The following is a 25,283-nucleotide window of genomic DNA, read 5'->3' as shown; positions in this document are numbered from 1 at the left end:
TGTATAATAATGCTTATAATGGCATTGAATAATGTTATTTAATGGTAGCTAGACCATTTGTTAACCGTTAATTAACCGGTAATTGCTAGTTAAGGCTTATTACTGCATTTACGCATGTAAATCGATAGCTCATCAACGATACCTTATTGTAGGTGTCAACAAAAATGTTTTACTCCCTACCATTGCCGGTTATGGTTAACAAGCTATGCGTAATCCTGTTGAGCGCGAGCTGACCGTCACCCGATGGCGCACTGCTTTCATGATGCAATCGTTGGATTTTCCTGCGAATAAATAAATTGCTGAAACATCCAATTGTCTGCCGCCCCCAGTTTCTCCAGCGCTCCATCGTTTCTCATGGTATAGTTACAGCACCCAGGGCCTTCCTAATGGTGATGACCCCGGGACAAGCAAGAGAGGAAACAACCCAGTGTGCCAAGGAAACTGTCCCGCCAAAAGCCATAAGAACGTGGGCGGGGGGGGGGGGGGGGGGGGGGGGGGGGGGGGGGGGGGGGGGAGGGGAGGGGGCAACAAGGTCTGAAGCTGCATTACCCACGGTCCTAATGGGCCATGCTTGGCTCCACTTTATAGCTGCTGCCGCTGCTGCTGCTGTTAGACTGACGGAAATACAATTCACCTTCCCCAACCCAAGCACCCGGATAGGGATAAAAATAGAGGCAGACAACGGGAGAGATACAAATAAAAAAAAAAAGTCAAATTTAAGGGAGGTAGGGCTTGGTATGAATTTGAAAATTCGGAGTGGGAAATGGAAATGGATTGCTGGAAGGCCTAAGAGGGTAAGAGACTGACGGGGAGGGGGACAGAAAGGTGGAGAGAGATGCACGCAAACACTCATGTAAAAAGATGTCTCGAGATAGAACTGACTGTGTTGCTAGAGTTCCTGATCTCTCTCTCTCTCTCTCTCTCTCTCTCTCTCTCTCTCTCTCTCTCTCTCTCTCTCTCTCTCTCACAGACTATTCCAACTCTCTCGCCTTCCACACCTCCTCCCACTCCTCCTCCTTCTCTCTATCTCTCCCCGTGGGTTTATGACAAGCCCTGAGGTAATTAATAACTGTCAAATAATTCTACATTGGAAGCCGCACCTCCATCTCCCACCCTCCCCGGCCCCTTCCCCACCCATTCAATCATCCACACACATTCTCTTTCTCACACACACAGCTCTCCTATCATGGGAATGACAGTGTCGCCAGTCCAGGAGCCGCCAAGCAAGCTAATTGACTCTTGAATAAGAGATCAGGGAAAGTGATCTTGCTAATTACCTGCACTCTGAAGTTATGCTGAGGAACACACACACACATCCGCTCATCCACACACACACACACACACACATCTGCTCATCCACACACACACACACACACACACACACACACTTGCATGCTCATGGACACACACACACAAGACTGTGAAGACTGTAAGTATAGTTCACAGTCATTAATAAAAAAAAAATGAGGTTGGATGTAGCCATGTAGACAAGCGTGCGTATCCACACACGTTAATTGATTTATCTTACCATATGAGACTGCAGCATATTGGAGCTGGACCACAGAAGGCTGACCATTCCAGCTTTATTTCATAAATGCCAATGGAAAAGGAGAGAAACAGAACAATCCCCAAGCCTCGGGCCATACTAGTTGTGGTAGTAAGAAATTAAAAGTACTTCTGGAGTGTTTTAACTGTTAAGTTAATTAGCAGCAGAGAGGAGCTTGAAGACATACCTTCAGAGTAACCCCCAACTGATTGTTCAAAGAGACAGAATACATTGTGTGCTTGTATAACAAGAACACAATGAATTCTGGTGTTTGTGTGGGACTGTGTGCCTGATGTGTGTGTGTGTGTGCAGTCAAGCTTTTATTAAAATTAGATTAAAATCGGAAGGATTGGACTGTGGCAAACGTCCTATTTCAATTAAATGTCATCTGGTCGGTAAGCATTTTGCTGGGGCAGGCGATATTCAACACACACACACGCACACACACACACACACACACACACACACACACACACACACACACACACACACACACACACACACACACACACAGTTTGTGCCCTTCTACATCAGTAGATTCAATTATGTCTCTTTCATCAGCCAATTACATCGTCTGAATTCACAGCTGTTGCCGCGGTTGCAAGCGCCCCCGAGAGCCGACCAGAACCGTGGGCAGATATGTGATTGCAGGGTTTCCCGGAAGTGGCTATAGACCAGGCACAGCGGCTCCTTCTGAACGTCCCACTGTTTCTACAATCAAAACCAGTTTCTCAGAGACACGAGGAAGTAAGTCAAGTATTTTCAGGTGTTGTGTCCCAAATGTGCATGCGTCATTTATGTCAGTATTTTCCATCTCCCACCGACTGAATGCATGGTTGTCAACTGTAGCCCGCATCCAAGGAGAGATAGAGGCCACCATCCAAGATCCATGGAGAGTATTGTCCAATCACACATTGGGCAATCCCACAGCAGTTAAAATGTTAATATGAGCGTAGCATTCAAGATTGGCCCCTAGTGCAGAACATGCTGTCTGAGGCCATTTAGTAGTTTAGCATGTCAACTCCAAAGGAGTTAGACTGTGAGGCGAATGATGACATCTCTATACCACTATCTAGCTAATTAGTACGGTTTGCTTCAACCTGGACGTTCCAATAAAAGTAAAAAAAAATGTTTTATTCAATATGATGTAAAACTAACTAGCAGAAGTAGTTTCATACATTTTTATTGATAATGCTTTGTTGTTATTCTTCTATCAGGCCATACTGTAGACATCTGTTCTCAGCCTGATTGAATGCTCATCCAAATTGATATTTCTAATAGGGTTGTAGAAAATAAAAAGAGTCTGTAAAAGTGTTTGCACTTCATGTCAACTTATAGTAAATGTGTTAAATCAGATAGATTAAGAGTGGCTAGGCTAGTCTGGCATGGAATCCAAAAGACCTCATTCAGGGATAAAATAGGATTGCAACTTTAATTATTGTTGTCAATAAATGAATGAAAAGGGTACTTTTTGGCTGTTATTATGATGCAATGATGTTGAATGGAAAATACTAAAACTGCTTTTAAAAGGGTCCACATGCGTAAGTGTGCTGATATACTGTATAGTTTATATGAATTTATATATATATTGTTGTCTTTCTCTCTTTGGCCTTCTTTTGCTGTAGCTTCTTTTGTACGGTAAACCCTAGATTGAGTTGTGCACTACCAAGGAAAGTCATTTTGATACAGATGCTTATACAAAAGCCAAATATACCGGCATACATTGCAATTTGTGAGTGATTCACATGGAGAAAACTCTTGCAAATATAACTTAGCTCGTTCTCTCTCTCGAACACACACGCGCACACACACACACTACTTAATGTATATCCTTAATTTAAATGATAAATATTTAAAGTCGTTCAAATGTGCACTGTATTGCGCACAGGAAGCTAGTTTGGCGTTCGAAGATGTATCTGCGTGTATGATGTTAGAATGAATTGGTGTAACGGTTTGGCTAGGTTAACGTAAGGTTAGGTATGAAATAAAGGAAGTTTGCAACTAAAGGGCTATTATCTGAAAATCAAAACATACGGAGCAGCACAGCCAGAGGATCGACATCCTTGAGCAACAAGCCTCCCCCTTACCTGTTCTGCCGATGACATGGATCTGAATGAACGTATGTAAGTCAAAAAAAGTGACTTCATGGCTTAGCCCCGTTTAATGCCTCCTGTTGTACATGCTTTAGTTCGTCTGCATTTGTTTCAAATTTGAAACATATAGATTTAAAAATAACCACAAAATAAACAAGGAGGCATCTGCTTGTTTATTCTGCAACACAACTTCCTGAGCTATTTCACACACGTCTGTTATGCCGGCACAAGAGACTTGTTGGAATGCATATGTGTGTGTGTGTGTGTCTGTGTGTGTATGCATGTGCGTGTGTGTAAAAGTGTGTCTATGTGTGCTTATGGTGTGTGTGTGTGTGTGTGTGTGTGTGTGTGTGTGTGTGTGTGTGTGTGTGTGTGTGTGTGTGTGTGTGTGTGTGTGTGTGTGTGTGTGTGTGACAGATGGATGGGGCCACAGGGGGGTTCCCGTGCTTTAGCCTCACTTCCATCCTCATGGACAGAGTACAGAGCGGTGTGTCTCCCCTCCTGATGCCAGCTTGCTGACTAGAAGACCCAGCATGCCTTGCTGGAACAAATGGATTACAGTTAGAGTACAATGTTATGGGCTTTGACTCTGGCTGGGTTCCTCGCACGCACAAGCAGCAGGCAATAGGAGTCAATTGGAGCCGGTCTAAGGTACTGTGAGGTCTTTGGTAAGGAGAGCGCTGTTAAGGCAGTCTGAGGTGAGGAAATAGGCCATTACTGCCTCTTAGGATGTTCACCATGTAGGCCATAATTAATAGACTGCATTGAGGACTCTACCGGCAATATCTGTGCCTGAAGTTAATTATCTATGGTATGCTAGACTCAATGTTGAGGACATATGCGGACACTGTGATTCTGGAAACAATAAATGTTTTGTTTATTTTACTTTAATATTGTTGACAAACTATATAAATCCTATTTCCTTAATCCTATATTTGACCCAAAACATTATTTTAAAATTGACGCATTTATAAAACACTTTTCGTTTTAACTAACTAATCTGATTAACTGAGTCACTTTTATAAATCCTCATGCAAACAATGATGAAATACTCCTGTCCTATATTTCCCCATTACCAGTTCTATTTCAAACTTACGGAGAGAGACCATTGTCTGACAATGTTTTATTATAGCCTTGCTACAATTGCATACCGTCACAAATTGAAATGTTGTAAAAACAGTGCAAAAATGTGATGAAGTAATGTGACTGCTGAAATTGAGCATTAGCTCGCAGGTCATCCGGAAGTCTGGCGAGGGGTTTGAGTGAGCGATAGCGCAGTAACAACAGCGGCAATGTTCTTAACAAGGACTCAAACCAGGAGCTGTGATTGGGTAACGCAACCCCAAAAAAAAGAAAGAAAACACAACCCCTGGTGCCACTCTCAGTAACAGGGCTACAACGACAGTGCTATTGAGGTATGATGTTATCATCAATCAGGACAGCACAATGGAGACAAATGACACTATGTAAATGATTGCTATTGCATGTGTCAGCGTTGGGGGCTCTCTAGCCAAGCTACAAGAGGGAGCTTGGCTAGTTTGCTCTCCTCAAACCTTCCCCGGTCATCCGTCTCCCTGGCGGGCCGTCCTTCTGAAGGACTGCTCTCTCCTTCCTCAGTGTCCCCCTTTTGCCTTTGTTCTCGCCCGCCTTTGATTATTGTTATATATAGAGATTTTGAACCAACGTACACGAACAGCATTGATGGGCACACACACACACACACACACACACACACACACACACACACACACAGACATGCACACACAGGCACACACGCAAGCACAAACACACACACGTACGCACGCACATACACATATACACACACACGTATATACATGCAAGCACAAACACACACCCACACAGACACACACAAACACACAAGAACAAACACACACGCACCCACAGACACACACACAGACATGCACACACACACACGTTAATAAATTCCCGTCAGCTTTCTGGGTGTGTAATTATTTATATTATTTTTAATCATAGCTTGTTGTGTCACAAAATAGATTGTCCCCTCTAACCTCGAAAAGGTATGTCAATGTTATTTCTCATTTCCATGACAAACCCGCACCTGTAGGGAAATTATCTATCTATCTCTCTATCTATCTATCTATCTATCTATCTATCTATCTATCTATCTATCTATCTATCTATCTATCTATCTATCTATCTATCTATCTCTCTCTCTCTCTCTCTCTCTCTCTCTCTCTCTCTCTCTCTCTATCTATCTATCTATCTATATCTATAGACATAGATATATAGAGAGAGATATAAAAAGTGAAACCTATACTTAATTCAATTTTTGTCGTTTATTTGTGTCTGTCTATTTGCTGATGTTACGGCTGCCTTGTGTTCATTCAGATCTTGACAGCAGCCCAACCGTAAAAGGCGCTTAATAGTCTCCAAAAAATAGAGAAAAGGGAAGAATTTAAGAAATAAAAATGTCAACCTAGCTGGAAGCCGCTGTCCCTCTTTAAAAAGGGTGTTACTTATTCATCCTGCCTGACAAGCCCTTCTGATGTGGCGGACGTGGCCCCGGCCAGGTGATCGCTTTGATATGCTGAAACGTTTGGACCAGAAAAAGCAGGTTTGAGCTATACTGCAGGTGACAGAGCCTGCCTTCTTTTGATGTCTCTTTCTCTCTCTCAAGCGGGCGCTCTTCCCTCATTTCCCTAAGGCTTCTCTCTGTATCCACCCCTACCTCTCCCTTTCAACATCCGTCTTTTAACCAACGAATGCGCCGATGGAATAGCTAAGGGCTCGGTCATCGATGACCTGAAATCGCTTCTTCCATCTTGAATCTGGAGCCATGAAACTGTACGCAGGGCAGTACAGTAGGGCAGCCATTTTGGCCACAAAGGGGTTCACTGCAGTTCCCATTTTGTTACCTTGTGTTCCTTTTCTGTCCTACTGTATAGTCAGGTGCAGAGAAGGTTAATATCTTAGTTCGGGTTGAGGAGGTTAAAGGTTGTATTGGATTTGAATACATTATTATTATGATAGAAAAGGCCAATATGAGAAGAGAGATGCATGTTGTGTCCTCGGCATAGATCAACTAATGTTAATGTAATCTTTTTTTCTACACACAAACACACACACACACACACACACACACACACACACACACACACACACACACACACACACACACACACACACACACACACACACACACACACACCAATGTCTGAATACCTAAAGGCGGGAAGGGCACTGACCTACACTCGAGTATGTGTGTGGCACACTTAACTTGCACCACATCCTCTGCACAGTTCATAGGTAGCCTCTACCAAGTACCATGCATGAATACACAAACGTGTGGATTTGAAGCTTCTTACATGGTTTCCTGTGAACTGAATAATTCTCTTTGATAGAACATAGAGGCAACGTACCTAATGTTGTGCTGGTAGGGCGCATGGCTGCGGGTAATAGTAGTAGTAGTAGTAGCACTATGTACTCAATCTCTCCTCTCTTTCATATAGGGAAATCAGTTTTCAGCCACAAACTGAAATAAGAAGTATTCTCTCCCTTGTTTCCCCCCACATCTCCTGTGACGGCGAATAAACATGTCTCCCTCTCTCGCTTACTGCTGCTGTCAAACTCTTTGCCAAATTAAAGTCCTTAAACATGTTAACATCACAAACCATCTCCTTCCAAAAATTCCTCAGAGGTCCCCTTGCCCACTGCAGCCTTCATGAAAGTACAATTTAAAGGATTTAGCCAGTTTACTAAGACCACAGGTTAATTGTTGACAATGTCTATGTTGAGGTGTAAATCAGCCGTGATTTTGTTGAACTTACCCACTCTCGCGGTGACCGTGTGTTTCGAAAATGGCGAGAGTTGGTGAGTTATTGACATCCATTGTATTCCAAACTAGTGTTTATCAGCTTCCAAAGCTATATCTTTGTCTTTTCCAACACAAGTAAGTGTATACGGACAACAATAGGTAGTTTCTCCACAATCAAACAAATCTCAAAGTTTTAATTCTGTGATTACACGCCAATGCCCATGCTCACTAACTTAAAGATTCAGGCTTGCAGATAGAATTCTGAGTCAAGATGGCAGCTGCGTTTTAGATGCGTGTGAGATGATTCTGAATTCTGAGTGCAGAGCAATTTTCAATATTACATATATACTTCTATATATTTTGCTTTTCTTCACTCTCCCTGCAAATCAATTTCAGTTGTGTGCGTATGCCCCAATCTATCCCTCTCCGCCAGTCTGATTTCAATTTATTCAGAGTACTGTAGCTCGCATAAGTGCGGCAGAATGGGTTCGCCAAATGCGCGTATTTTGTAAGACTCGTCAGCGTCTGATTTAGACATTGGGAAATTAGGGAATTTCTGAATTGGTAGCCCCACATACAGCCATTATCTTCGCTGAGAATTCTAACTTTGCAGCTCTCAATCTCTTAAGTCGGTGAGCATGCGTCTTGCTTAGTTTGTGGCGAGAACGAACAAGCCAGGGCAGTTAGTAGGTGCCTACTTGTGTTGGACGAAACAAAGATACAGCTTTGGCAACTGCTGAACACTTCTTTGGAACACAACGGATGTCAATGGAATCGCCAACTGCCCGATTTCGGAACACGTGCTCACCGCGGTTGGTGGTGAGTTGAACAACAATCATTTACACACAGAAATGTCAACAATTAACCTGGGGTCTTAACAAACCAGCCAAATCCTTTAAGCTATGGAATTATTGATGCAGCACTTTGAGCAGGTAGAACCAGCTGTACTTCTCATCTCGGAACGTATCGTGGGTAAGGAAAACAAGAGAGAGAAAGAAAAATAGAACGAAAGAGAGCAAGCGAGCAAGGGAGAAAGAGCGAGAGCGAGAACGAGAGAGAGTAAGAAAGAGAGAGAGGGAGGGAGAGAAATAGAGGGGGAAGGAGGAGGAGACATGGCAGAGGAGGAAGCATGAATTCGAACACACAGTAAACATGAAAGACTCATGAAAAAAACATAAAGAAAAGAGAGACACAACATATCGGATGACTGCTCCGTCTCTGAAGGCAACATAAAAGCGGGAATGAAATCACTTGATGCACTGGGAGAAAAAAAGAAATGTTAACATCCTTCTCGTCTATTCTCTATCCATCCTGAGAATTCCATCTCTCTGTGTACCGTTATAGAAATCTCTTTAAAATGAGAAACAGAATTAGAGTTCTTGTTATTCATTTTGAAGAGTTTATTTCTAGTCACTGCAGCCCAACCATCAAACACCTGTTCTGAACGTCCTGTCCCAGGGACTTTTATCCCTAATAATACATATGCTACTTTTACCTTAAAATATTATTATTTAATAAACAAGTTCAGAGTATAATTTCCTTATTGACCAGATGCCAGCATTGTAGTAGCGGTAGAATAATTTAGTAAATAGTAGTTAGTGATTTGAAAAACTCAATCCAACTTGAACCTATTTCTACGTCCCTTTGTTTTTTGTTCAGAGGTTAAAAAGTCTGGCAGACGTTCAGATGTCCAAAAAACAGGCTAGAGTATTTCCTAGAGAGTTGGGGAAAAAATACTAATCATCTTTCTGCTGTGAACCAATTCGGAAAAAATAAGAAGAAGTGACAACAAAGATAAGGGACATAACAACTGAAAAAGAGGAAGAAAGTGAGATGGGGCAGGGAAGTTAACTCAAAATTGAGGATGAAACAAACTGCAAAAATAGAAGAAAGAGCGATGGAGGGTGATACAGAGAGAGAGAGAGAGAGAGGGAGAGAGAGACAGAGACAGAGACAGAGGGACAGAGAGAGAGGGAGAGAAAAAATTGCTAGAGCTTGCTAGTGTTAGGTGTGAGTAAACCTAATAAAGGTCACTGTCATTTGATTGGAGGCAGCGGAAAAGAAGAAACACGCGCCTCCTGTTGTGGCCCCCAAGGCTTTTATCCCGACGATAGTGTGTCTCGAAAACTCCAGGGACCAATCGGGAGAGAGATGAAAGAGACTTAGATTGTGATGTGACACGCACACACACACACACACACACACACACACACACGCACATGTGCACAGGCAGACACACAAACAAAATTCTATCTATGAATCTGCTCATTGCCATGTGAGTGCAAAGGCAATTCATTTGTAACTTGTTTAAGGTGCGTTTTCATTATTTCCAGCATGTGTGCGCTTAAGTGTGTCCTAAGCATGTGCACCTACACACGCGGGTTCACACCCACACAGTCCATTTCCCTTCTGTCAATAAACTTAATGAAAGGAGTGATTGGCTATTGACAGTTGGTGTCAAACCAAAGTTGCTGAGGTGTTTCAAGCTGTCTCTGATGTGCTGACACGCTGACACACACACACACACACACACACACACACACACACACACACACACACACACACACACACACACACACACAGATTAAGTAGCAGACGCATCAGACAAACTGAGTTATCTTTATTTGTGTGTGTGTGTGCGTGTGTGTGTGTGTTGCTGTGTGTGTGTCTGTGTGTGTCCGCGTGTGTGTGTTTTTCTTCCAGTGTGATATTCTTTCTACCTTCTAATTTCATTTATTAAAATAAATGACCATGTGGTTTAATTATCATTATCATTTATTATGTGCAAAGCATAAAGGTTTGAGAGAGGGACATTGATTCTAAAGAAGTTTGTGTGGGTGTGCGCACGGTAGTGTGGGTGTGTCTGTCTCTGAGTGTGTTTGTATGAGCAGAGGGGAGGGGGAGGGGGGGGGGCTTAACTTGACAGGCAGAAGGCTTAAGGCTTCCACTACAAACCACGCAGACTAAATGCCTCAGTGTGACTAATTGCCGGGTTCACAAAAATGACCAGGAAAACACACGCACACAAACATGTCCGCCCCCTTCACCGCTCTGCCATCTCTCCCTATTCCCTCCCGCGTGTCTCCTCCTCCTCCTCTTCCTCCTTCTTCGCCCGCCAGGCCTCCGCCCCTCCTCCCCCCCTTGTGGTGTGAAATTAAACATTAAACGGCAGCCACCCAGGGGATCCAAGGTGGTTAATGATGTCTAGATCCTGAGACATTTCTCAAGAGAAATAAAGGACTGGCCAGGGTGAGCGGGCACGACCAGCAGTCATGCAGAGTGTGTGTGCATGTGTGTGTGTGTGCGCGTGTGTGTGTGTGTGTGTGTGTGTGTGTGTGTGTGTGTGTGTGTGTTGTGTGTGTGTGTGTGTGTGTCTGTGTGTGTGCGCGCGTGCGTGCGGGATTGGGTGTTTATGTGTGTGTGTGTGTGTGTGTGTGTGTGTATCCTCCTCAACCATCCTGGCATCATAATGAGCACATTTCAAAACACGTACATATTCAAGAAAATGTATTTCGGTGGATCTCTCTTTGTAATGGTAATGCAGCTCTCTGCAATTCTGAAAGAGGCAATGGCAAACAACAAACTGGTGATAAATCAAAACCAGGTATTGGGACATAAAAATAAGCAAAGGAAAGGTCAATGAGACAGCGAGTACCAAAAAAAAGTCGACAGAGAGGACAGGGTGTGTAACTAGGGCAAGGTTCCGTGAAGTGGGTTGCACGATTGAACACATCTGCGGACGCCATACAACAGCCAGCGCCCGACTATAACTAGAAGCTAAAAGAGGGAAGGGAGACGTTTCTTGGGGCAATTACACACAAATACGCACACGCAACATATGCTGTGGATCTTTCTTTGGCTCTGGCTGCCTGGTTGTAGTGTGTCTGTTTGCTTCATCAATGTCGCAGATTCAACACTGCGTTGTCATTTTGGGGACAAACAAAACCGGCCTTTCCTGCCTGATGTGTGAAGAATGTTAAAAGAAAATAGATAAAGAAGGAGGGAGAGAGCGGAGAGCAGGAGCGGGGAGAGATAAGATAACAAAGATCAACTTTTAAAGGTAAACCTAGCAAAGATTTATCAAATACATCTTACCTCGACCAACCCCAACTGTACAGTGAATGAAACCCAGACCAAGACCCACATTTTTAGAGAATGCTGTTATTCTTGCTGTTCATTTTGAGAAAGGTTTAGACTAAAACCAGACATGGGAGTATCAATTCTAAATGAATACAATAGATAAATATAGATCCATGAAGGATACATTTATAATTGAAGGGTTGAAATGGATATGCATTCGGGCAGATTAATTAGAAATAAGCAGTGCTAAAGCAGCCCCATTACACTTGCACCTGGAGGCTGCAGGGGCCTTTGATGGCAACTTTATGTTTTTTTTTGTTCACAAACAAGGCTTCTGGGCACACACAGAAACTAATTATAAAGCCCAAGGTTGCCTCGAGGGCCACTATTGTCACTTTGCGGCATATTTACTGCAGTCTAGATCTACGTGTTACAGTACACAAGGTGTCTCTAAGCAAAGTCTCCCATGTCTTTCCAAGCAATTTGGCTTAGAAAGACATTTAAAGTGGATTAACACCATGCCCTCAGAGCCTAGCCTCGCAGTGAGGAGAGGGCCAGGCGGTTACACTGAACGAGGGCCGTCCTGGAATGAAAACATGAAACAAATGCAGATGCATAATCCAGAGACAAAGGAATATTAAGGCTGAACAGATTTAGATAGGAAAGAGAAAAACGGTGGTCGTAAGCGCATCGACAAAAAGGAAGGGATATGCAAAAGACAAGTATGTCGGACGGCGCCTCAATCGAATGTAAATTTATAATTTACATACATTTAGTCAACACAACAAATGGATCTAAAGGAGATCTTACGGAAGTCTTTAAAGTAGTCACAGTCTTCAGACAGCTGCTTTGTATTCACATTTTGTATTCATAGGGACATGACCTATTTTACTGCGCGCATTACATTTTATCGTCCTTCCTTACATACTTCTAAAAGCTTTGATAGTAATTATTCGGTCTTGAAAAAGCACATTCCTTTTCAAATAAGTTTAAAATGATCTAATTTGGCTGACACACTTCAATAACTGCAATAATGATCAACCATGATAAATAACTGCTTAATACATAGTGACTTGTAGGAAATAACAATAATATATATTTTTTAAAAAGATGTTACGTACGATGTGAAATTCCAAATTAAACAGTGAGCTGTTTTGAAGGTTACATTAAAGAGCCACAGCACCAAGGTAACACCGAAACAGAGGATTTAAGCAGGGTGTCGGCAAGTTTGCTAACAAGATGCCGTACAAGATGAATATTTGACAAGTCTTCTCTCAAAAGTAATCTAGTAAAACAGGGACAGGAAATGGTAAACAATGTGTTATTCCCCCAACAATGTGACGGTTGGACAAGGCTCAGATGCTAGTGCTTCTGAGAACAAGTGTTATCCAGACAGTGGCCTTCAGACAACCAGAGGAAACAAACAAACCCAAACCAATGCAACGCTCTATCTGCTACGCCTCGCTGCGGTGGAAAAGGTTCTACCACATGTGAGTGTTACATCCAATTTTTATTTTATCCAACTCGATGGCTGCCACACCACACCATATATCTCCTCTTGTTCCCTCTGCTCCAATCCTAATGGTGCACGGTGCACTCTCTCGCTCGCTACCACCCGCCTTTCTCTCCCGCCCTCTCCCTCTTTCTCGCTCACTCCTTCTGATTGCTCGGCCAAGGTGACACCGCTGTTTGTCCCGATTCTATGCAATTAGCCTCATACCCACCATCTGGCCTGGTGCTGCCACAAACTTCCTGTTCTATAAAAACCCATTCGACTTCCAACTACACACACACATACACACACACACACCCTGCAAACACAATAATATGAAGCTATTGACTAGTGTTCCCTTGGCATATTTCTACAAACAGGAATCAGAATCCCATTAAATGTCATCATTCATTAATTGTTAATTGTGTGAGTGGGTGTGGGTGTGTGTGTGGTCCAAAATGTTACGTTTAGGTATCCCCCACCCCTTCCTCGTAATACTCCTGTTAAATCGACCCAATTTAATATCACAACATAATTAAAGGGACTTGGCAGCCCCCCCGCCCACCCAGATTTCCTACTACTAGGCACCAGATCTGCAGAGGTCCTGAGTGTTAGATGACATGAGTGTGTTTATGTGTATGAGGGCTGGTCACCTGAGGGGAGGAGCGTGTTCAGTGGAATAATGCCTATTGGAGTGAATGCAACTGTACACAGTGTAAAACTAGAGCGATGGCTCGGAGAGAGGGAGGCTAAAAGGTAGGCTCTGTCAAATAATTCTTTCAATTCATTGTCACTTCAAATCTCCCAGACCTTTTCGTACTGCTACAAATATATATATATATATATAAGCCATCAAATGCCATCAAATGATTGGTCAATTCTCCGCCATCAAATAATTGCTCAATTTTCCTTTTTTTAGCAGCTAGGATATTTCCATGGGCTATGTATCACCGCTGAGAGCCTGCAGAATAATTGTCTCCAGCCGTGATTATCATCAGAGATGAAGCGCACATATGTACATATGTAGATTCTGCATCATTATACGCTCTCTCTCTCTCTCTCTCTCTCTCTCTCTCTCTCTCTCTCTCTCTCTATCTCTCTCTCTCTCTCTCTCTCTCTCTCACACTCTCTCTCTCTCCCTTCCTCTTTCCCTCTCTCTGTCTTACTCCCAAAACACGGAGGTGTTGACATGAACAGTCTGGAGCCGGCCCCTCCATCATCAACATCATAATCCTCAAGGAAAATGGCGTGCCAACGTTCAGTAGCTTGTTAGATGTTTCAGAGCGGGGAGAAGGATAACTCACTTCATAAATAATGACTCTAAGCGAAATGGAAACGACAGCGGAAGCTGTTACATTTTCCTTTTTCCTCATTTCGCCTTGTCTCTCTCTTTGGTAGCCGTGTTGACGGATTCGCTTACCTGAAATATTCATGAGGTGACAAAATATGCGAGCTTGGCTGGCCCGGACTTGAGCTCTCCCACCACCGGGCCCACGAAACGAACCTCCAAAAATAGCCTTGCAATGCTATGTAGGAGCTGCTAGGGGATTTGGGAGGGGCAAGATTGTATCTGGGATTGAATCGAACTGTGGTGTAATCATAACATGTTGGATTTGATATATTATTTAGAAGATGCATTATTATGATCAAAAGCTTGAATTATTACATACTGTACATTAAATCATTACATACACATACAAAACAGAAAATGTTTTGATGCATAGTTAAAACATTCATATGGTGTATAATATTTATTTGGTAAAAACAGGCGTGACCTAAATGGCTTCTGCATCTCTATACATTTATTTTATCTGTCATTTTAATATATAATATGTTTGGGAAAATAAAGTGTCGCACTGTACTCCAACATTTCTGATAATTTATTCGGAGGCCGAGAAAAACAGTACTCTTTGGCCTCACACACAGGCGTACACACACACACACACACACACACACACACACACACACACACACACACAAAGTTAGTGGCTACTTAATGCAGGAAATGATGCAAAGATCCTTCCGCTCATGTCTCTCCTGAGAGAGTTTGTCTCAGAGTGTATGGATTTGTTTGTGTGCGTGCGTGTGTATATGTGTGTGTCTGTATGAGTGCGTGATTGTGCGTATATGTGTGCATCCATGTGCATATGTGTGTGTATGTGTGTGCGCACGTGCGTGCGTGTGTGCGTGCTTGTGTGCGTGCGTGTGTGTCCGCGTGTGTGCGTGCGTGTGTGTGTGTAAAAAAGACAGAGAGACCGATAGAGAAGGGAAGGAGATCCCAAAGGGTTCTCCTTCAACTCGTATGAAACTGGAACAAAGCCTCGGGAAGAGAGGGAAGCTGAGAGAAAGAGAGAGCGGTGGAAAAAAGGATGGGTAAAGGGAGGGAAAAAGAGGCAGCGGGTAATATAATGCCTCGTCTAAATCACACACAGAAGGAACTGAATTGCTTGCAGACGCACCCATGCAGCAATCCCCAACCAAACTGCCCAATGGCAGCAGCCCTATGACACCACCACATGGGTGCTAAATGACGCAGCTATCCACATTTTTCCATTTGGGCTTGGTTGTTAGATTAGGAAAATAAAAATACACATAATAGCCACATCCCCCCCAACATTAACATCTGTCCTGTGGTCCCACGTGACGAGACAAGCCCTAGGCCTACTCAACCACAACGGCAGCTTGTTCTTTTATTGTGAAATGATGACAATGAAGCCCTTCGACAGCTCTTAACGCAAAAAACACATTCAGAGTGTTAGAGCCGTAACGCAACGTGAGAATAGTGTAACTGTTCTATTCATCAGCATGTAAAGGAGCCTGTTCTTTGTAAACTGTTAAGAGTCACATTTGTGTAGTTATCACACTTGTGCCTATTGTGAGATACATTTCTAGGTTTGGCTGCTTTCCAACTTGTTTAACATCATATTCGCTTTTTGCTGCGCCTTCAAGTGTTGTATTTCCATTAGCACTGAACCAAATGAAGGAACTCACATATTGAGTCCGACTGTGGGTCGGAAAAGATTTCTCTGGTAGAGCAGTTTATTCGTTGACGTCGGACCATTTTCCATTTAGAAAGGGATGCGTTTTATTATGTATGACGTTAGCGAGGCCCATCATCCCCCCACGAAGCCTGTGTATAGTTATATCGCTAACTTGACAGCCTGCAGCCTCATTACGCCATAAACATTTAGCTGGTGTCTCTGCTACAATACAGGTGTGGTTGTTAGACTATCTGGGGTACACATCAATCTCATCTAATTCATCTATGTCAGACAGATACAGGTTTGATTTGTGTCCCAGTGGCTGGGGCTTGATGAACAATTGTTGGCCAATTGCTGTGGCTTATTTCAAGAAGCCCTGGGAAGGCATCCCATGCAGTGAACTGGGCTGTTGCTGGACTTAAGGTGGTGCTGATGGAGGAGGGTGATGGTGGTTTTGATGGTGGTACTGAATCTGTTGAACACCCGATTTGCGTTTTGTTTGACATATTGAAATGGTGTGTTTTTGAATCACAAAGTTGACCACATAACTAGCGTTCACCTAAGACACTTTGAAATTTGTGTAAGGATGAATTCTCTGTTTGAATTCAGATTATTATTTCTTTTTACCTCCTTTCCGCAAAACACTTAAAATAATAGTGAGTGTGGAAGGAGGGACACTTCCACCGAAACAGACACACCACCCCTTCCCCGGCATGTTCAGATTTAATGACCACACTCAGAGAGCAGGCGCATTAAAAAATAATGGACATGAAAGAGACACCCCTTTGAAGTGTCGAAAAACTTCCACTTGTGATTCTTAAATACACTGAGAAAGGGAGGAGAGACAAAAGATGAAGATCTCAGACGATGTCTACGCCCCTTCACCGTGTACTTCGGGAGAGATGGCGTGCATCTGGAGTTCTCTCTCTCTCTCTCTCCCTCACTCCTGTCATGACATCATCCCCCCTCCCTCTTTCTCCTCTCCCCACTCAATAAATCTCCTGCTCTCTGCTTGTTTTCTTCTCTTACTGACCTGTCACGGTACCCTTTCGCTGCTCCAGTCTCTTCATCAGTTACTGATAAATAATGAAGAAAAGAAAAATAGTGTGCTATAGGGCGTCGCTGCCAAGAGAAAATGAAAGTCTAAAAAGGAGAGGAGGAGAGACTAAAAGCAAGTGAGGGAAAACACGTTTTTTTCTCTAACAATCTAATAAGAAGAGGTTGGATGGACATGGACTAATAACGCTGCCTTCTGCCCACCCTGAGGAATCCTCACACATCGCCTATTAGGGAGGTAGCTGCTGTCCCATGAACGCACGCACGCATGGACACACACACACACACACACACACACACACACACACACACACACACACACACACACACACACACACACACACCTGGGGAAGCAGGGAGATAAAGGCAGAGGGAGCGGGCGAGAGAGAGAGGTAGATAAAGAGTTTGAAAGAGGAGGAAGAGAGGAGAGAGCAAAGCAGAGAGCAAGACATGGGAGGGAGGTAACAACGATTGGGGAGACAAGGGTCATTATCTTGTTGTAACACCGCTTGATCAGGTGCCCCCCCACCCCCCCCAGCCAATAGAACTCAGATCGCCTCATTTTTAATAGAGAGCATGTGCTAGAGGTCCAGCCTAAGCTCATCTTGTTTAACACACAATCTCCTGGGATGGCAATGGGGTGTGTGTGTGTGTGTATGTGTCTGTGTGTGTGTGTGTGTGTGTGTGTGTGTGTGTGTGTGTGTGTGTGTGTGTGCATGCGTAAATGTGCACATGTCTGCGCATGGATGTGTGTGTGTGTGTGTGTGTGAGCACACACACTTCTTCTATCGTCTTAAAATATCTGCCCATCACCTTGTACATCCGAGCCAGTATGGGGACACACTCCTGACCTGTTCTATCTGGCACATGGTCAATTCTGCCATAGCCGCCGGCCCCCCTTCTTGTCCCCCCCCTCCTCTTCCCTCCCCTCCGACCCTCCCACCCTCCCCCGGCAAACAACGGAGGCTCTCTCACCAGACCAGTGGCCCATGGATGAGGCGACGGGTGGCATGGCAATCTCAGACTCCCCGAGCACGAGACAGTGGACTCTTTTCACGACAGGAGTCGTAGCGGGGCAAACACAGGTGTCGCCGCGTGAACACATGAATTCAGAGCCTGTTCCCATTCACACGGCCGTGGTCCCCGGCAGCTAGGATGCATCCTTGAGAGCTGGTCGTTCTGGGTCATACTGGGTGGGTGCAGGAACGTACTGCTACAGTAGTGTGCAGCGTGACATGTCCCGACGCGGCTGTGCATCGCGTTAGCGTGTTAATGGTTGAAAAATGTGGGGTATGCTGCTGTCCTACTTACTCTCTGATTGAATTGTTTCTCATTAAAAGGCGCACCATGTGTTAAACGCACAGTGTTGTATTTTGTCAGCATTAAGGGCGGCATTGTTAGTAGGCACGTTCGCTGTCCTCCAATTACCATGGCAACCAGAAGTGCCGCCGCTGTGTCCAATTTGATCCCAATTCGAGGCTGTCTCAATACATGCGCCCTGTTCACAAATAGACAACTAATGAGGGGACGATCCTGGAAAGATTACAGAAAGCCTCCTAGCAATTTGGTACACAGCCCATGTGTTCCAGAGCAGCCACACGGTTCAACATACGCCTACAACTCCCATGCTGCTCCATTGCTAGCGCACCGGACAGCCCCTCAACAAGACCAGCCTCTAATTATGGTTATGAGCTACACCTGTATTTACCACGCTAGGACCAATCAGCTAGGTACATTGGACCAATTAAAGTCAAGAAGCAGAATATGGTGGGCGTTTTTTTCTCCATGACAACAGCGCTGTCGTGCCCGACACTGGCTTTGACACACACAATAGGTCAATGCTATATTGTGGGGACTCAGCCGCCTTCCATTTTGCAGTGGGATTTGTGGATGGGGGTTGGGGAGGGGAAGTAGGGTAGGGGAGGTTGAGGGTAATGTAGAAATTGCGTACATAATATACATACCTCCTTGTCTACATATTTTCTTGCCGGGTTTCCGGGCACATTCCTTGGATATTCTTTTGACTGAAAAATGAATAGAAGACTAAAGAATAACATGGAGCTCCGAGGACCACGTCAACAAACGCACACAGGAGCTGGCATGCAGCCGCGTGTTAAGGCAAACGCACGCGTATTTAGGTGTAACGCACACACCCACACACACACACACACATACACGCACACACACACAATCGCAAATTGAAGCGTTTGTAGCAGACTGACTGAGTGAGGAGTGGAACTGAAAGGAGCGTGAGAGATGGAGAGGGGGAAATAAAGACACAAACACAAAGAAAAAGACTAAATATGATCTCATTAGCGAAAGCTGGTTTACTACAAAAGAGTACTCCAGAGTTCGGCTAAATGAAGAGAGAGAGAGTAAAAGGGAAGTGGGAGAATGAGCGTGATTAAAGACAGAAACAGAGGGAGCATGAAAGAGAGAGCGAGGGGAAAAAGAGAGAAAGAAAGAACGACAGGAGACGGACAGAAAGAAGACGGAAGAACAAGCATGACAATCTCACTTAGGGCCCTCTGATCAGCTGGCCGACCGGTCACGCTAATCAATAGCGCTGATTATGGTCACGCTGGCTTTATGTTCCATGAATTTGAGGCATTGTGCGTGCTCACAAAGGGGACGTGATGAGTGAGTGGAGCCAGGTGGGGAGGCGAGGCGGGGGGTCGGAGACCGACTTGGGAGTAGGAAAATGGAGGAGGAGGAGGAGAGAGAATGTCGATATCTTCCAGGGTCTTTTACGAATAACTACACACCCTTATACACTTTGTCACCGGAAACTACACCGTTTAGTTTTTGGGGGTTTTCAAAATCGGCAGTTGGAATAGGAGGAATGAGGGCCCGTGCGATAAGGAAGATGGGTCGTTCCGTGCCGCGGTGGAAAGAGGGACCTTCGCAGGATCAGCCCGTATGTGGGGTAGGCTATTAATATATGCTGTAGGATGTTGTTGTCATTTGCCTTGTTATTGTAAACATTCCTGTTATAAAAATACATCAAAAGGTCTACAAACTGGAGAGAGCGAAGGGGAAGTGAAAATAGATGAGGGGTAAAGTAACCATGGAGATGAATTTAAATAAACATATGCGGTGGGGGTCACACACACACACACACACACACACACACACACACACACACACACACACACACACACACACACACACACACACACACACACTCTCTCTCTGGCAAGCATCCACTTCTCCCACAAGCCCTTCTTTTAGCAATGTGAGAACACTTGAGATTCATAAGATACAGTAAGTAACATGCACAGTTATGCATGCAGTGGGTCATGCACTTTCTCTGTAAGGACAGACGGACGTACAGACGGACAGGCACGCATGGTGACAGACAGACGATAGACAGACAGACAGACAGACAGACAGACAGACAGACATCCCCCCCTTACCAAAATAAAAAAAAAAAACAGTAGCTTCTAAGTTCCAAGTTGAATCCAAACCTTGTCCCTGCGCCCATCACACCATCGCCCCAGCCTCCCCCCTTCCTCACCGCACACCCCATCTACTGCCCCCCCAGGCTGTGACCACAGTAGACCTGGGAAGACAGGAGGACAGGGGGGGTCAGGCTGGGTGTCAACTCACCGTCCTCCGTGGGAACGTAGATGTTGAGGAAGAGGCAGTCCTCGCTCTGGTCCTGCACCCAGGAGGAGACCACGTCGATGCTGTTGGTGAACCACACCGGCAGCATCACGTCCGGCAGGCGGCCCTCCACGATGGTCTGCGGGCACACGGGCGCAAAGTGGGTGGCGTTGCGCACCTCGGGCCAGGGCACGGGCGGCTCGGGGGGCTGGAAGCGCCGCTCGCCAGTGGGGGCGGCGGCGTACGGCACGCCCAGGAACTGCACCACGGGGCCCAGGATCTCGTTGTGGAGCTCCTTCTTGACGCCGCGCAGCCGGCCGTACACGGTGGTCACCACCGGGTCGCTCTCGTCCAGCTTGTCACCGCACGCCGCTCCCAGGCAGGCCTGCAGGAGCAGCAGGCCCAGCGCACCGCGGCCCAGGGCCCAGGCTCCCCGGCATGCGGCTCCGTCCCCTGTTTGATCCCGCGCGCTACCGCCGTCGCTCCCTCCGGTCGGGGTAGCGTCGCGGGCGGGAGGAGGGACATGCCTCGGTTTAGCCATAACAGCTACTGCCGCTCTTTCTCTCTCGGCCTTTGAAGAGAGGAAAAAAATGTCTTTCTCGAGGTCCGCGTGGTCTCTCGGCAAGATCCTCTCTCTTTTGTCCTCCTCCACCTCTTCTTTTTCTCCTTCTGCGTCTCTTGTGTACAAACCCGAAGCGAACCAACACTTACCCGGGCGGCACACAATCAAAGACACACATACACACGCTCACACACGCACACACACGCACGCACGCACGCACGCACGCACGCACGCACGCACGCACGCACGCACGCACGCACACAAACTTGCACGCACACACACTCACACACTCTCCCACGCGCACGTGTGCCCGCAAAAAAGGACCGACTTGGGAGCACAGGCAGAGTGTGCAGGGTGTCTGTCTACGGGTCACTCTGTTCTCAGGAGCCAAAGGCAGCGCGTTATTCCGTCTTGGAGGAGTTTGTGGCGGCAAACGATGGCGATCCTCGTTTAATTCCACGGGTGGCTGTCCGGCAGAAGTCCAGCACCCACTTCATGGTGTCCCAGTTCAGCCGGCGGTCCTCCCTAGCAACCTCACCATCATCAAGTGGGCGACCTCATCGTTGAGCAACCCCTCTGCTCAACTAGCAGCTGAGGAAGAGATCACCGCTGTGTGTTTTCTTTTGCTCAACGATTGGAGGTTGACGGAGTTAGGGGTACGATGAGCAGCCATTCACAGAAGGAGAGCCATTGGCCGGCTGAACCTACAGCGGTTGTAGAGAAGCATTGTGGGTAATCTGGCGGAATTGTATCTCCAAGCGGTACGGCTTTGGGGTTGGTGGTTCCGGTAATGTCCGTCCCCTGTGAAAGACAAAGAAAATAGAACAATTAGTATTAATAGTGATAAATAAGCTGGTGGATATTTTCACTGCATCGGGGAGGAAGAACAGAGAAAGAAATATAGGCATTCATTAAAGCATTTTCTTATTGTTGATCTGTATATGAAGCCACTGGGATGCTGCCCGTTTGTCTCATACAAACTATGACATTGTTACATTATCTTTGAAGTAGCACAGGTGGACAACCTTGTTTGAATTCAGTGTCCTGGACAACCCTTCCTTGATGGTGACCAATTTCACTTGCCAAATAATTTATGCAAGAGCGCGAGGCACAAGAAGCATAAATATGAGCGGGACAAACAAGCAAAAATAAATCCAGTGCTACTACTTCCTGAGTAACTGTAATGAACACCAAATTAATTTATTGTTGCAAAAAAAGACTGACGCAGATATTTGCTGAAGCACGGTAAGCTCACTGCTGCAAACAAAACAACGTTGTCCGAGAGAAAAACAAGCCATCCCTTTGCGCATATATGTATATAAATATATTTGTGTGTGATACTCGGTTATGCTACTGTGTGTATGTGTGTGTTTGGGTGTATGCATGATGCAAACTACAATGGCCTGTCACTCTAGACAGTGTTTTTTTCCAGTTTTCTCCCTGAGTCAATGTATCTGGTTGACTTCCCCTTCATATCCCTCACAAAAGGGAAATCCTATTTAGCTGCACAGAAAACCTGACAGCTCACACACACTGAGACACAAACACACATGCAAATTCAGACACATTCCACATTCATACACACACACACAAATGGCGAAAATATTGACTCCACTAGAAGAATAAAAAAATAATAAAATGAGTCAACATGCAGCCATATGAATAAACACACTCTCACACACAAACACACACACTCTCTCTCTCACACACACACACACACACACACGCACACACACACACACACACACACACACACACACACACACACACATAAATCAACAAATCCCTGACACCTTTTCATAGAGAGAACAAAGAACAAGGGAGTATGAGAGTGGGTTGTGGGTTGAGGTGGGGGCTGGACTACAGGGCTACAGGGTGGGTCCACAGGATGACAACAACAGCAGCACGGAGCCTCTAATGACATGGAGAGAGAGAGGGGAATACAGAGCTTTAACCAGATACCGAGTGTGTGTGTGTGTGTGTGTGTGTAGGCACATAATGTGTGTAAGGGTGCATGCCATTATCGAGTTTCTTCTGGAGGGGACATCAATAATATCACAAACATATATAAGATGATCTGCTATGACGGACACACATTCATAAATAGTATCTTAAAATATATATTATTGATCACTTATCACTATACATATTTAACTATTTTACAGAGCCACACATCCACAAATGCAGCGGCGTTCATTCTCTGAAAATCGGCTCAGAGGCATAACACAGGCAATCTTATATGCAATGCTTAAGGCCACTGAGCTGGATACATAGGGGGGACATGAATAGAAAACCTTTAAAAAGTGTTTATGTGTGAATAACTTCAAAAATGGAGTCGGATTATATTAAATATGTATTTTCAATCCCATACATTTGCACAGTGTTATGCGACAATGAAATGTACAAAGCACACATCTGGTCATCGTATATAAACACACAACACATACTCACACACACACACACACACACACACCCACACCCACCCACACACACACACACACACACACACACACACACACACACACACACACACACACACACACACACACACACACATTTCAGTATTTTCATAATCCTGAAAAATACCTACTTTAATCTTACATTTAATGAAAAACGTAACGAGGAGGAGGGGACAACAGGCAATTTAATTACTTATAAAACACATGCATCATGGTTTTTCTATTCCTCCCTGGTTGGCTAATATTTCAGTGTCAAGATCTTTTGCTGCCCAGATGATTCCGTGCATGCTACAGTAATAGCACTCATAACGCTCACACACGGCATGCTGAGATGTTTCAATGGGGAGGCTCCATGTGTGTTTGCCCGTGTGAGGGCGTGGTGTGTTGCTGAATAACCATTTCTATTTGTGTGAGCTTTGCTCCACATTTTATTCGGGGGTGTGGATGCATTCTTATTTACCTGTTTCAAGAGTCAAAACACGAATGTGTGTACAGGTACAGTGAATGGGGTTTGTTGGTTCACTATAGAACAAAACAACAGTAGAACAGGATAGAAAGAAAATCATGGAAATAGAACGGCTTGTATAGTCCCTAGAAACACAGATGGAGACAGATAGTGAGTGTATGAATGCACTCTGTTAATGTATCTGTTATATTTACTGTACACAGCCTGCTTTCTTTTATGCCAGCGGCTGATGTTATCATTTTCCCCGTTGGTGTTCCGCTACCCCAGATAACCTGAGAACCCGTGGGAAAAAAACGCAGTACACACATACACGAACAAATGCAGAATTCTTTACTGAGTAAAAAATTCAATCAGCCCCTCTCCAGCCCAGACATGAGCGCATTAAGTTGGCAGAATTTTTCCCATTCTTTTTGAAACATGACGGTTCCTGCAAGCTTGCTTCCACTCAACTGTGTTTTTTTGCTTGAAAGGTTTTTCGGTTATTTCTGAAGAATTGCGTGCTTGGTGATGGTAATATTATGGAGATGTTATGTTTATGGTTACAATCTACAATCTAGCTGTGTTATTTTATGGATTCGACTAGTCTGAGTAAGTAAGGAAAAGGAGGGGGAGAAGGGGAGAGAGAGAGAGCGAGAGAGAGAATGTATGAAAAACATTTTAACGTATTATTATGCTAGTGTAGTTAAAGAGCCACTTAGCTTTCTGAAAGACCATGAGAACCATGACAGAGCCCTTCACAGAACATGCAGTACGTACTCCTAGCCTTTATGCTCAGCATCAAACCGGTTTCCCCATTGGTATTTTATGGACATTTTGCAATGATATAAAACCCCTAAATACATTACTGGATTTCTTTCTATCTCCAAGTATTTCAGGATTTTTTACGATAATGAGAAATATAATCGACATTAAATGTTTTGAAAGGGCACAATGTCCACGAAAATGTCATCCTTTATGAATTGCACGTATTGCATGATAAAGATACGATGTCATACATTGACTTATATACCACCTGCATGTATTCCATTGCATAAGCATTCATTGTGTCCATCTTATTAATCAAGATCTCTTGGTTGGGCTGACCGCAGCAGGAAGACAGGCCATCCCTCATGTCGTCCATCCAAGCTGTTTGTCAGTTCTCGCTCT

At 44.7% G+C, this 25,283-nt stretch overlaps 1 protein-coding gene across 1 annotated transcript in view; it reads right to left on the bottom strand.

Moving 5' to 3' along the window:
- nlgn1 (neuroligin 1) overlaps nt 1-21,191 on the bottom strand; it is a gene marked incomplete at both ends in the record, with an annotated part of 147,561 nt that extends 126,370 nt beyond the window's left edge. Inside the window, one exon of the mRNA XM_079739631.1 lies at nt 20,654-21,191. Coding sequence (XP_079595757.1) covers nt 20,654-21,191 — 538 coding nt within the window. The remainder of the gene's footprint in view (nt 1-20,653) is intronic.
- Between the last annotated feature and the right edge of the window lie 4,092 nt (nt 21,192-25,283).

This window comes from Pollachius pollachius (genome assembly GCF_949987615.1).
Source record: "Pollachius pollachius genome assembly, chromosome: 7".
NCBI lineage: Eukaryota > Metazoa > Chordata > Actinopteri > Gadiformes > Gadidae > Pollachius > Pollachius pollachius.
This window is presented reverse-complemented; position numbering and strand designations above follow the sequence as displayed.